Genomic DNA, 14,544 nt, shown 5'->3' on the forward strand with positions numbered 1-14,544 from the left:
CATGTGAGCTGGGGCTGGCTGAGGCAGGGGAGGGCAGAGTTAAGGGGAGAGCAGCAGGATGAGCTGGGCTGGGGCACAGGAAGGGGAGCCGGGAGCCAGGGCAGCGCAGACCAGAACTGCAGGGGGAGCCGTGGGCCCAGAGCCGGGACAGCGGGCCCTGGCCCAGCCCCACGTTCACCGGCGCCACATGGGGACCTGCGCAGAGGGCCCAGCGCAGGGAGACGTCACCCGGCACGAGGCCTTGCGGGCCGGACTCACAGGGGCGATGTGACCGAAACAGGGGGGTGATGCTGGCCCCCTAGTGTCTGAGGGCGGGGGGTGGGGGGCACCGCCAGAGCGGAGTCTGACCCCCGGCGTCACTGCAGTGTGGCCAGAGCCTGGGACGGGTGAGCTGACAGCCACGGTGTAAGTGACGCCGGGTCTACACGGACGCAAGGTCACCCGCGCGACCCCCAGTTGCGATGTCACTGGGGTAGGGCACGTCCGTCGGCGGGCGCACGGCAGGGGTGTGGACGCGGACACAGTTAGGTCCCCCTGAGCTGCCTCACGTTGACCTAAGTCTGTCGTGCAGACCAGGAGGAGCAGGGAGCATGGGGAGCAGGATCAGCCCCGTTTAGATGAGCACGGGATGCTGGCCGCGATGCCGTAGTGTGGCAGCTCGTGACCCCCACATAATAACCTTGTGACCCCCATGATCCCCAGTTTGAGACTCCCTGTGCTAGACCCCATTCCCCTGCGAGAGTCAGGGCTAGAATCCAGGAGTCCAGGCTCCTAACCCCGCTGCTGTAACCACTAGCCCCCACTCCCCACAGAGAGCCAGGGAAAGAACCCAGGAGCCTTGGCTCCCTTCCCCCTCCCCGTTCTAACCACTAGTCCCCACTCCCCTCCCAGAGCAGGGGATGGAACCCAGGAGTCCTGGCACCCTTGCTCCCTTCTCTCCCCATTAGCCATCACTTCCCAGTCTAATCCGGCCTTCCAGCTTCCCCACAGCCAGGCCGGGGGGTGAGGTAGGAAGAGAATAACAAGGAACCCTGGTGTCCGGGCCTCACACCTGGACTGCGTAGTGATCAGCCCGCTTCCGGCAGCACCGCCGGATCCACACCCAGTACAGCAGCACCATGCCGGCCCAGTAGCCCAGGTAGACGCCCACCCCGATGACCAGGTATCTCAGCTCGGCCTGCTTGACCAGGCGGGTCCATTTGGCCAGGGCCTCTTGGTAGATGGTGTAGCCCAGCCCCGCCAGCAGCAGGAACCCCCAGATGGAGACGGGCAGCAGGGGCATCAAGTTGCCCACCATCTTCTTCCTCCCGGAGGTGCCCCAGCTGCTCTTGTTCATGGTGACGATGGCGAAGTACTTGGCCGGCAGGAGGCCGCCCATGTAGAGCAGGGCGTAGAGGCTCATGAAGAGCATGCGGGGGCTGCCCCGCAGCCAGCAGGCGTAGAGCGTCTTGATGCAGGCCACCAGCTGGACGCACAGCAGGACCCACAGCACGTCCCACAGGCTGCCGCCGTAGAAGAGGCGCAGGACGGTGGCCGTCACGAAGAAGGGGAAGACGCCGGCCACCACGGCCTCGTAGGTCATCCACAGGTGATGCCGGTGCCACCAGAGGGCGTTGTAGAGCCACTCGCGGAAGTAGGACTTGGTCCAGCGGGTCTGCTGGGCCAGCCAGCGCAGGAACTGGGCGGGGGTCTCTGAGTAGCAGCGGGAGCGGGCCGTGTACCTGCAGGGGGGCGGGCGGGGGGCTTAGCTAATGCAGAGCTGAGGCTGGAACCCAGGAGGCCTGACTCCCAGCCCCCCTGCTCTAACCGCTAGCCCCCACTCCCCTCCCAGAGCCGGAAATAGAACCCAGGCGTCCTGGCTCCCAACCCCCCTGCTCTAACCGCTAGCCCCCACTCCCCTCCCAGAGCCAGGGAGAGAACCCAGGAGTCCTGGCTCCCATTCCCCCCGCTCTAACCGCTACCCCCCACTCTGCTCCCAGAGCCCGTGAGAGAACCCAGGAGTCCGGGCCCCCAGCCCCCAGGAGGGCCGGGCCCAGCTGGGCCGTGCACTCACTTGGTGGCGTAGCCCATGCTCAGCATGCGGTTGGTGAGGTGCCGGTCGTCGCCGAAGGTGCAGTGGGTGCCCAGGAATTTCTGGTTGTACCAGGACTCCAGGAACTGCTGCAAGAGGTCGTTCCGGTACAGGCCTGCAGGGGGCAGCAGGCAGCGCAGGGTCAGCAAAGCCGGAATTCCCAGCGGTCCCTTCCCGGCCCCTCCTCGAGCCGGGATAGAGCCCCCTGCTCTAGCCACTGGACCCCAGAGACGGGGAGACCCCAGGAGCCCTGACACCCAGCCCCCCTGCTCTAGCCACTAGACCCCACTCCCCTCCCAGAGACGGGGAGACCCCAGGAGCCCTGACACCCAGCCCCCCTGCTCTAGCCACTAGACCCCACTCCCCTCCCAGAGACGGGGAGACCCCAGGAGTCCTGACACCCAGCCCCCCTGCTCTAGCCACTAGACCCCACTCCCCTCCCAGAGACGGGGAGACCCCAGGAGTCCTGGCTCCCAACCCCCCTGCTCTAGCCACTAGACCCCACTCCCCTCCCAGAGCCGGGGAGAGAACCCAGGAATCCTGATACCCAGCCCCCCTGCTCAGCCCCTCCGCTCTATCCACTAGTCCCCCCCTTCCTTCCCAGAGCGTGGGAGAACCCAGGCGTCCTGGCAGGCTCACCCAGGGGCCCGCTGATGCAGGAGACGCAGTCGAAGTAGGACTGGCAGGCGCGCTCCACGTTGAAGGCCATCCAGTAGCGCAGGCTGCTCATGAAGCTGATGAAGGAGTCGGAGACGTTCAGGATCCGCACGTCACCCCCCACGGCTCCGTAGCGCTTGTTGGCCTCCAGCACCTTCACCATCTCCACCGTGGCGCTGGGGTCCAGCTTGGTGTCTGAGTCGCACACCTGGGGGCGGCCGAGGAGGGGGTGTTACTTGCGGAGACCCCCCAGGGGGAGCTGTGCTGAGCCCTATGCCCAGTGCATCACTAGGGGGCGCTGTGCTGCAGGGGGCAGGCTGGGGGTTCTCCCCTGACAGTCAGGACTGTCCCGATGCCCCAGGGTGGCGCTAGGGGGCGCTGTGCTGTAGGGGGCAGGCTGGGGGCTCTCCCCTGACAGTCAGGACTGTCCCGATGCCCCAGGGTGGTGCTAGGGGGCGCTGTGCTGTAGGGGGCAGGGTGGGGGTCTCTCCCCTGGCCGTCAGGACTGTCCCAATGCCCCAGGGCGGCCCTAGGGAGCGCTGTGCTGCAGGGGGCAGGCTGGGGGCTCTCCCCTGAAGGTCAGGACTGTCCCGATGCCCCAGGGTGGCGCTAGGGGGCGCTGTGCTGCAGGGGGCGGGGTGGGGGGCTCTCCCCTGGCAGTCAGGACTGGCCCGATGCCCCAGGGCGGCACTAGGGGGCGCTGTGCTGTAGGGGGCAGGGTGGGGACTCTCCCCTGGCAGTCAGGACTGGCCCGATGCCTCAGGGCGGCGCTAGGGGGCGCTGTGCTGCAGGGGGCAGGGTGGGGGGCTCTCCCCTGGCAGTCAGGACTGTCCCGATGCCCCAGGGCGGCGCTAGGGGGCGCTGTGCTGCAGGGGGCAGGGTGGGGGGCTCTCCCCTGGCAGTCAGGACTGTCCCGATGCCCCAGGGCGGCCCTAGGGGGCGCTGTGCTGCACGGGGTGGGGACAGGCCTCTCCCCTGGCAGGCAGGGCAGGCCCTCATGCCCAGAACGGCAGTAGGGGGCGCTGTGCTGTGCTGGGGGCTGGGGTGGGGGGAGGGTAGCCAGCTGGTTGCTCCTACCTGGATATAGTCCACCGAGTTGCCCAGCGCTCTGAAGGCCGTGTACATCACCTCCCGCTTCCCGCCCCATCGCTGCATGATGCAGACGCATCGCCTGGAGCGGATCAACTCCTCCACCGCCAGCTGGCCCGGGTCCACCATCTCCACCTCGGTGTAGGGCCCAGGCTCCTCCCCTCCTGCCCCCTGGGAGCCGCCGCCCCCCTCCTCGCCCTCCCGCGGGGGCAGCCGGTGGTAGTTGTTCTCCCAGACGTAGGTGCCCACGTCCTCGCCGGCGAAGACCTCCTGGAACATGTCCATCATGTAGCGGTCGTCGGGGCTGTTGCCGTCGATCACCATGAGGATCTGCAGCTTCTCTGGGGGGTACAGGGTGGCCCGCACCGACTCCAGGCACTGCCAGAGATAGGAGGGGTCTTCTTGGTAGGCCGAGATGGTCAACGCCACCGTCTTGGTGTAGCTACAGGCCAACGACTCCCTCCTCATCCGCCGGTGCTCCAGAGAGGCGAAGAAGCTCTGGATGACCAGGTGGGCGGCGAGGAAGACTCCATAGAGGCCGAAGGCCATGATCCGATACTGGTCGGCCACCAGCTGGATCCCAGCGACGTAAGCCCATGTCAGGACCCCCAAGATGAGCAGGGCAAAGGCGATGGTGAGGATGCGGCGCCCGGCAGAGATGAGGCATTTAGGCGCTTTTCTGGGGTCCATCTCTGCAAGGGACGGGCATGGGGTGAGATGCAGTTGGGTGGGTGTGGACTGGACCCCACAGGTCTCAGCAATAGTGGGGATTCACCGCCTGGGGCTGCCCAAACTGGCAGGAGCTCTGGGGCAGGGCCACAAAAATAATTAAACTGGGCTGGGAATAGGGCGTTGTCGGGATGACGGCAACTGGCACCCGAAAAGGTCCGTTTGAATAAATAAACGACCCACACAGAGCACGACACTCCTCCTGTCAGCACCAGGCAGGGAACCAAGGAGTCCTGGCTCCTGGCCCCCACTGCTGTGACCCACCAGGCCCCATTCCTCTCCAAGAGCTGGGGATAGAACCCAGGAGTCCTGGCTCCCAGCCTGCCCCCTCTAACCACTAGACCCCACTGCCCTTACCTGGTGCCGGGCTCTCTCTCCCTGCTGGTGCTGCAGCTGCCGTTTGTTTTGGTTCCCTTACTCTGTCTGGGGGAGTTTTTGATCAGTGGTCTGGGGATGACGCACACCCTGTGTCTACGTCAGGTTTGGTGGTTCCTCCCCAACTTTAGGTTCATGTCTTTTTCCTCCACCCAGCTTAGCCCCTCCCCATCTGTCTTTCTTTGTTTCTTTCTTTGTTTCTTTGCTGGGGACCAACTGGCTAAGCAACAGTTCTGCGGAGAAGGCCTTGGGCATTACACTGGAAGAGAAGCTGGCTATGAGTCAGCAGTGTGCCCTGGCTGCCATGAAGGCCAATGGCACATTGAGCTGTATTTGTAGGAGTGTTGCCAGCAGATCAAGGGAAGTGATCATTCCCCTCTATTTGGCAATTGTGAGACCACACCTGGAGTATTGTGTCCAGTTTTGGTCCCCTCACTACAGAAGGGATGTGGACACATTGGAGAGAGTCCAGCGGAGGTCAACGAAAATGATCAGGGGGCTGGAGCACATGACTTACGAGGAGAGGCTGAGGGAACTGGGATTGCTTAGTCTGCAGAAGAGAAGAGTGAGGGGGGATTTGATATCAGCCTTCAACTACCTGAACGGGGCGGGGGGGGGTAGTGGTCAAAAGAGGATGGCTCTAGACTGTTCTCAGTGGTAGCAGATGACAGAACAAGGATTAGTGGTCTCAAATTGCAGTGGGGGAGGTCTAGGTTGGAGATTAGAAAACACTATTTCACTAGAAGGGTGGTGAAGCCCTGGAATGGGTTCCCTTGGGTGGGGGGTGGAATCTCCATCCTTAGAGGTTTTTAAGGCCCAGCTTGACAAAGCCCTGGCTGGGATGATTTAGTTGGGGTTGGTCCTGCTTTGAGCAGGGGATTGGACTAGATACCTCCTGAGGTCTCTTCCAACCCTGATATTCTATGATTTTATAATTCTATTCTATGATTCTATGATTCTTTTCCCCGCTCCAGCCCTGTTTGTTCCCCCGCATGCTGGTCATTTATTTTCAGTTGTTTCCCTGTGCTCTTGAAATACACAAGGGCCGTGTATGTTGTTTGGTCTCTTATTCTCTCAGGGTTCCTGTCCTATGCCTCTTGTACATTAGCACATTCATAGCAAACCAGTATCTATGCCATCTGCTTCTCTCTCTCAACTCCTGGAGATCCTAACTCCTGGATTCTGTCTGGAAGCCCCCTACCCATCTCGACAACCTTAGGGAGCAAACCTGGCCTGGAATGCAATGAAGGCCGAAACACTCTTCTCTGCTCAGTTACTCTATAATTAAATTCCCCCAGCCAGGTGCAGTGTGATGCTTATGAGACCCAGTTTGACACTGGTATGGGGTGGATAAGAAAATGTGTCACCAATAAATATTTGCAGAAGTCAATGAGGAGGAATTTAGCAAACAGGTCTGGGAGTGGCAGCGGAGCTGTCATAATGAAATCAACCCATCGGCATCCTTAGTTTCCTTAATAGTTTCACCAGACCCCCATTTGGTGTGAATCGGCCATCGGGGCCAGATTCTAGCTGGGGTCAATCGGCCGTAGTTCCTTTGGAGTCACTGTATGATTTATACCACCTGATGATCTGGCTAAACATCTCTCATGTGGAAAGAGTCGCACCTCTACCCTTGTGACTGAGCTGAGTATCACCTCTTCGCTCTGTGGCACAAACCTGCAGACAGTATGCGACAAATTCAGTAACACACAAGCTGGTGGGCTGAGAAAGGGTCAGTCTGAATTGTATTTAAAGAGGAAGTGCCCAGGCATGAGGGTCGTGCAATTAATGACATTTCAGTAAATCATTCACGGTTATTCCCAAGGTGTATGTGAATCCGATTCTGTCTTTGGACTATATAGAGAGGAAAGGGGCCGTGCTAGACAGGTTAGTGTGGGGGGGGCGGGCAACCTGGGCCTGAGAAGGAGCCAGAATTTACCAATGTATATTGCCAAAGAGCCAGAGTAATACGCCAGCAGCCCCCCATTAGCTCCCCCGCTCCTGCCCCCAGCGCCTCCCGCTCCCTCCCTGCACCTCCCGATCACCTGTTTTGGGGCATGCAGGAAGCTCTGGGGGGGGAAGGGGGAGGGGCGAGGGCACGGCAGGCTCAGGGAGGGGGCGGGAAGGGGTGAAGTGGGGGCGGGGCCTGTGGCAGAGCCAGGGGTTGAGCAGGGAGCCCCCCCGGCACATTGGAAAGTTGGCGCCTGTCGCTCCAGCCCCGGAGTCGGTGCCTAGACAAGGAGCCGCGTGTTAACGTCTGACGAGCCGCGTGTGGCTCCGGAACCACAGGCTGGCCACCCCTGGGCTAGTGCATCTCTTCGATATGTTTTTAAAGCTAATTTTAAACTCAGGTCCTGTAGACTGACATCTTCAGAGTAAATATGACAGTGATGCCCAGCTGGTTTTGCCAGTAAATTCAGATACTAACCGTATATTCCTGGGGGTTGGCAAATGCCCGTGAAATGGCTTCACTCCCCCTTGAACGGCTCTTTGGCAGCGTCAGTGTTGTGCTAATAGGGCTGGCAGGCTGGAGGCTTTTTCACTTGTAAGTTACGAGATCCCCGCCGGAGGAAGACTCGCCAGGCTGCAGCTGCCAGCGGTGGGAGCCTGCAGGAAGGGTCAGAGCAGGGATAGGAAGAGCTGGGAGGGTGGGCACTAAGCCCCAAATTTCCAGGTGCCCTACACAGCTGCATATTCTGCGTATGCCGAGGACGGGCCTGCTGGAAAACACACCGCAAACTACGACATTCTTTTCAGGTTCTGGCACCACCCTTGCTCCACCAGCCCCAGTGGGTACTGCCAGTTTCAGGGAGGAGGCAAAGGTGGCTACCGATCTCCTAGCCCCTGTGTTCGCACCCCACAGTCCACAGGGTTCAGCTCTGACCTGCCACACGCCCTACTGCCCTGGTCAGAGGCCTCCATTGTTTGCAGCTGTCTCTGCTACAGCAAAGAGACTTAATTGCTGTCTTCATTGAGCCTGAAAGCAAGTGCTGGGCTTTGCTGGGGAGCCCTGGCTCCCATCCTCCCTGCTTTAACCACTGAACCCCACTCCCCTTTGTACACAACCCTGCTGGCATCTGGCACCCGTTACCCTTTTAGGGACGGAATGCTGTAATCATTATTCCTTGGTGAAGATATTGAATAGACCTAGATCCAGAACAGATCCCTCTGGCACCCCACTCGACAGGCCCTTCCAGCCTGACAGTGAACAATTGATAACTACTCTCTGAGGACGGTATTCCAACCAGTTGTACATCCACCTTATAATAGGTTCCTCTGGGCTGTATTTCGCTAGTTTGCTTATGAGACGGTCATGTGAGCCAGTATCAAAAGCCTGTGTACTGGAGGAAATGTTTAAAAATCAATGTTGATTTAATTATACTTCAACACAGGCATGTCAAACATGCGGCCCCCCCAAATTTAAATCGTGGCCTTCGGCTGGCAGTGCTGAGTTAGCCGTTAACGCTCGGAACACGAGACCTGCTGAATGTCTGTAATGTTACAGGTTTCAGTGGTAGCCGTGTTAGTCTGTTTCAGCAAAGAAACCTCGGAGTCCTTGTGGCACCTTCGAGACTAACCAATTTATTATTTATCAAAACCTAAACTTAATTTCCCGCATACTAACGTCTCCCTACTGTTACTTACACCTTCTTGTCAACTGTCTGTAAAGGTTTCAGAGGAGCAGCCGTGTTAGTCTGTATTTGCAAAAAGAACAGGAGGACTTGTGGCACCTTAGAGACTAACCAATTTATTTGAGCATGAGCTTTCGTGAGCTACAGCTCACTTCATCGGATGCAGTCAGTGGTAAATACAGTGGGGAGATTTGTATACACACAGAACATGAAACAGTGGGTGTTACCATACACACTGTAACCAGAGTGATCACTTAAGATGAGCTAATACCAGCAGGAGAGCGTGGGGGAGGGAGAAAACCTTTTGTAGTGATAATCAAGATGGGCCATTTCCAGCAGTTGACAAGACCGTCTGAGGAACGTTAGGAATTCAGCAGTCTCTTGTTGGAGTCTGTTTTTGAAGTTTTTTTGTTGAAGAATTGTCACTTTTAGGTCTGTAATCGAGTGACCAGAGAGATTGAAGTGTTCGCCAACTGGTTTTTGAATGTTATAATTCTTGACGTCTGATTTGTGTCCATTTATTCTTTTATGTAGAGACTGTCCAGTTTGGCCAATGTACATGGCAGAGGGGCATTGTTGGCACATGATGGCATATATCACATTGGTGGATGTGCAGGTGAACGAGCCTCTGATCGTGTGGCTGATGTGATTAGGCCCTATGATGGTGTCCCCTGAATAGATATGTGGACACAGTTGGCAACGGACTTTGTTGCAAGGATAGGTTCCTGGGTTAGTGGTTCTGTTGTGTGGTATGTGGTTGTTGGTGAGTATTTGCTTCAGGCTGGGGGGCTGTCTGTAGGCAAGGACTGGCCTGTCTCCCAAGATCTGTGAGAGTGATGGGTCGTCCTTCAGGATAGGTTGTAGATCCTTGATGATGCGTTGGAGAGGTTTTAGTTGGGGGCTGAAGGTGACGGCTAGTGGCGTTCTGTTATTTTCTTTGTTGGGCCTGTCCTGTAGTAGGTGACTTCTGGGTACTCTTCTGACTCTATCAATCTGTTTCTTCACTTCCGCAGGTGGGTATTGTAGTTGTAAGAATGCTTGATAGAGATCTTGTAGGTGTTTGTCTCTGTCTGAGGGGTTGGAGCAAATGCGGTTGTATCGCAGAGCTTGGCTGTAGACGATGGATCGTGTGGTGTGGTCTGGATGAAAGCTGGAGGCATGTAGGTGGGAATAGCGGTCAGTAGGTTTCCGGTATAGGGTGGTGTTTATGTGACCATCGTTTATTAGCACCGTAGTGTCCAGGAAGTGGATCTCTTGTGTGGACTGGACCAGGCTGAGGTTGATGGTGGGATGGAAATTGTTGAAATCATGGTGGAATTCCTCAAGGGCTTCTTTTCCATGGGTCCAGATGATGAAGATGTCATCAGTGTAGCGCAAGTAGAGTAGGGGCGTTAGGGGACGAGAGCTGAGGAAGCGTTGTTCTAAGTCAGCCATAAAAGTGTTGGCATACTGTGGGGCCATGCGGGGACCCATAGCAGTGCCGCTGATCTGAAGGTATACATTGTCCCCAAATGTGAAATAGTTCTGGGTGAGGACAAAGTCACAAAGTTCAGCCACCAGGTTTGCCGTGACATTATCGGGGATACTGTTCCTGACGGCTTGTAGTCCATCTTTGTGCGCGATGTTGGTGTAGAGGGCTTCTACATCCATAGAGGGCAGGATGGTGTTTTCAGGAAGATTTCAACAATTTCCAAATAAATGCTGAAATAAATTTGTTAGTCTCTAAGGTGCCACAAGTCCTCCTTTTCTTTTTGTCTGTAAAGAGCCACTCTCTTACCACTTCAAAAGTTATTTCTCCTCCTTTGGTATCTTGCTGTTAATTGATTTAGCTCGTTAGACTGACCTAACACTTGGTAAAGCAGCCCCATCCTTTCATGTATTTATATCTGCTCCTGTATTTTTTACTTCATACATCTGATGAAATGGGTTCTAGCCCATGAAAGCTTATGCCCAAATACATTTGTTAGTCTCTAAGGTGCCACAAGGACTCCTCGGTTTTTTGTAATGTTACAGATCACTGTCAATGGAGGGAGAGCTTCAAACCGGTTTGCCAGCAACAGCAAAATAGAAACGGTTCAGTGATGCAGATTATCCGCTTTGCGTATTATGCCAATAGAGGCAATGCTTGAGATGTCAGCATCCAGCCAGAAATAATCGTCCTGACACTAGGAATTACTGGAATCCATACACAAATGGTACAGACGTGGTTAGGTAACATACATGTAACATGAGACTGCCTGGCAGGAAACTGACTTCTGTTGTTTATTTATAGTGTGTCCAGAGAAACTGGCCTTTGTACACACATGCAAATTATCCCCCTTCACTCCTATCTTCACACTCTCCTTTGCCATCGTGCCTACAAAGAGCCTGACAGTGGTGAGGGAGCAGGCGTGCTCAAACTCCCCGGCTCTCACACTGACGAGCGTGGTGCGGATCATCGATTGCTTAGTTTGCGGGTGGCTCAGAAAAAGACCTAAAGGAAACGTTTCGACCTTTCTGGCATTTGTAAAGGGGGTTTTGGGTGTGACCGAAACAATTCGCTGAAATTGACGTGCGTTCGTTAAGCGTTTCTGTCAAACCGAATCTGCATTTTTCAACAAAGAACTTTCTGGCCAAGACATTTCACCCAGCGCTAACGCTGTCCCATATTGTCTTATCGTTTCCTTGGGCTCCTCCGTCTGTCTCTGTCCGTCACCGCTTGTCTTACGCTCAGGTTGTCACAGATCTTGGGGCAGGGACCGTATTTTTTTCTGTGTTTGGGCAGCACAATGCGGGTCCTGGTCTGTGACCGAAACTCCTGGGTGCTACCGTAATACACCTAATAAATAGCCATAATAATGTGCACAGTGGGATCCAGGGCCACGACTGGAGGACCTGGGTGCTACCATAATACAGGTAATAAATAATAAAAATAATAATAAACACAAAAATTCTCATGGAAAGTGTCTTCTTTTCTCGATTTCTCCCCACCCCACCCCCAGGAAAATTGAATACTGAAGATTTTTGGCTGAAATCTGAAAATATTTCAGTGTTAGGTAGATTTAGGCTGAAGGATTTGAGGCAAACCACACATTTTCTGCGGAACCCCTCTCCATTTCCCAACCAGCTCTCACCGAGAACGATGCAGCGACCATCGGGGTCAGCTGACCGCCTTACTTAGACAAATCACCTTTTGATTACTTAGACAAAGCTTCCCGGAGCACAGAAGTTGTTGTCGGCTCTAAAGAACTATTTGTTTTAGTAGGGGCAGCTCCAGAAGTTGGCATGATAAGCCCCATTGAGTGCCAGTCAAGCTAACCAAAGAATGCACCCACGTATTTATAGCTACAACTCCACTTAAATATAATTCCAGGTGTTCACTTGCTACACTGGATGATGTGGGTGTGGTACAGAGACCACGTGACCGAGTCAATAGAAAGTCCGAGTGGGAGTCTGGGTGAAAGTCCTGGCTTTGAGCAGGCTGCCAGGACTCCTGGGTTTCTCCTTTGGCGTTGGGAAGGGAGTGGCCTTGTGGGTAGGGAATTGGACTCAGGACTCCTGGGTCCTGTTTTCAGCCCTGGGAGGGAAGTGGGATGAAGCGGTTAGAGTAGGGGGTAGCTGGGAATCAGGATTGCTGGGTTCTATAGCAAGGGGTGAGGGGGTCTAATGGTCAGAGCAGAGGGGATGGGAGCCAAGACTCCTGAGTTCTATCCCAGATCTGGGAGGGGAGTGGGGTCTGGTGGGTTAATCCAGGAGACAGGGGGTAGCTGGGAGTCAGGTCTCCTGGGTTCCATAGAGAGGGGATTATGGTCTAGTGGTTATAGCGGGGGGGAGGGGAAAGATGGTCAGCATTCTTCAAATCTACTCCCAGCTCGGCCACTGACTCACTGCTCCGCTGGGGAAAATCCACACTCTGGGCTAGACTCAGCCTTGCAAAGCCTTGCCACCCCCAGGCTCTCCATGCAGCACACGGGGAGAGGGGGCCTGAGAGTGGGACCCACAGAAGCCAACCTGCTGAGTGGTGGAAATGCGGAGAAGAGGGGTGTGGCCTAAAGGAGTTAGGCTCCTCCCTCTCCATGGGATTCACAGCCAGGGGCCCTCTCCTGGGTTGCATTATCCAGAGGGCACAGGATGAATCACTACCACACACCCCAGTGCTTAGGCTCCTGGAGTGGGTCCGTGGGGCAGAGCAGAGAACCCGGGGCTAAATCTGTGGAGCTAGTTACCCCCAGAGCGAAGCTCTGGCCCCAGGGGATAGGTCCCTTGACTTCTGGGCATGGATGCGCTGCCTCCAGGCAACCTGCGTCCCCAGTGCACTAGCTTCCCCTCAGTTCAACCCTCTCCTCAGCTCCCAGCGCTTAGTTGTGTCTAGAGGAAAACCAAATAGACGTTTATCAGACACAGCTTAAAAATAAAGATTCCAACAGAGGCAAGTCTAAGGATCAGACCCATACGCAGAAGACTGTAAAACCCCACCTACAGCCTAAACTGATTAACAGGTTCTCTTCCTGTCTAATAGGCTGTTTATCACCCAAAAGGGCAGTCCCTACACTGCTCATCCCGGCGAGCTAGCTGGGCTCCGCGTCTTGTGAGCTGGCAGAGTGTCACCTCCACAATGCTCCGAAGTCTAGTCAATGATTTATACAAAGTGGAACCGCTTCACCAGGAGAAATGGAGAGAGATGACTAGTTTGGTTGACAAACGTAACAGTGCGGATGTCATAACACTGGGATCGGCAGAATTTGATTTTTATTTTTTTATAATTTTCCTGGATAAGATTCATGTTTATTTGTAAGCATTTTCCCCAATTTTTATTAATCAAAATTTTAACGTTTTCAGGAGATTAGGGGGGGTGGACTCAGATAATAATTATTTCATAACAATAGCTGCTGAGATTCAAAAAGTTAAAGCTTAATAACCCGTTAAAACAGGAATGGTCACTATCAACAACCCCTGTTGAAATATACAAAGTAAATAGCCATAAATCAAACCCGAATAGGTTCTCACAGTGCATTTCTCTTGCTTTGCCTGTCTGTGCATTTCAATGACCATGGATGGGAATATTTTTTCACTGGGTTGTGTGTGTGTGCAGTGAAATAGATACTTACCAACATTTACTCATAAAAAACTAATCTTTTGACGTGTAAGCATACCTAGACGTCTGTAAAGCATTTGACTTGGTACCGCATGGCATTTTGATTAAAAAACATTAGCATGATAGAAAATTAACATGGCACACGTTATTTGGATTAAAAAGTGGCTGACAGCTCTCAAAATGTAATAGTAAATGGGGAATCAACTTTGAGCAGGTGTGTTTCTAGCGAGGTTCCCCACCGGGATCTGTTCTTGGATCTATGCTATTTAACATTTTTTTAATCAATGAAGAAAGCATCAAATCCTCACTGTAAAGTTTGCAGATGACACACAGACTGGGGGAGTGGTAAATGAAGAGGATGGGCCACTGATACAGAGCAATCTGGATCACACGACAAGCTGGGCACAAGCAGACAATATGTGTTTGAATAGGGCTCAATGCCAATGTTTACAGCTGGGAACAAAGGTTTGGGAGTCATGGTGGATAATCAGTGGAACACGAGCTCCCACTTTGACGCTGTGGCCAAGAGAGCGAATGCGATCCTGGGATGCTGTGACAGAATGTAGCCTGCCTTCACTATCATAATAATCTGACCACAAAGTGTGCCTCTGAGGTATCATTTGAGATCTCATAACCAGCTAGCCATTATTATCCTGGTAAAATGTGTGTGGCAACATTGCATGCAAAGGTGTAAGATTCCACTGGATGGTGCTGTTAACACATGGTCCAAACACAGCCCTGCCCACACAGCAGTTGGCAAACAGGTCTGCTGCAAACCAAAGGAGGTGTGCTTCACAGGTAAGCTGTCAACAAAGTCATCAAACAGGAAGGGTAGACAAAGAAACAAGCAGGTGAGGAAAAAATGCAGGAAATATCCTCTCCTGTAGAGCCTCTCTCTCCTTAATCTCAGCCGGATG

At 54.5% G+C, this 14,544-nt stretch overlaps 1 protein-coding gene across 1 annotated transcript; it reads right to left on the minus strand.

Annotated features, from left to right (window-relative positions):
• Positions 1-1,045: 1,045 nt before the first annotated feature.
• On the minus strand, positions 1,046-4,507 carry LOC311512532 (hyaluronan synthase 1-like; the record flags this gene model as incomplete). The annotated part of the gene is made up of 4 exons (XM_084613786.1): positions 1,046-1,721; positions 2,054-2,186; positions 2,711-2,936; positions 3,806-4,507. The coding sequence occupies 4 exons, from the start codon at positions 4,505-4,507 to the stop codon at positions 1,046-1,048; spliced, it is 1,737 nt and encodes a 578-aa protein (XP_084469912.1).
• Between the last annotated feature and the right edge of the window lie 10,037 nt (positions 4,508-14,544).

This window comes from Lepidochelys olivacea (assembly GCF_965140295.1).
Source record: "Lepidochelys olivacea isolate rLepOli2 genome assembly, chromosome: 24".
NCBI lineage: Eukaryota > Metazoa > Chordata > Testudines > Cheloniidae > Lepidochelys > Lepidochelys olivacea.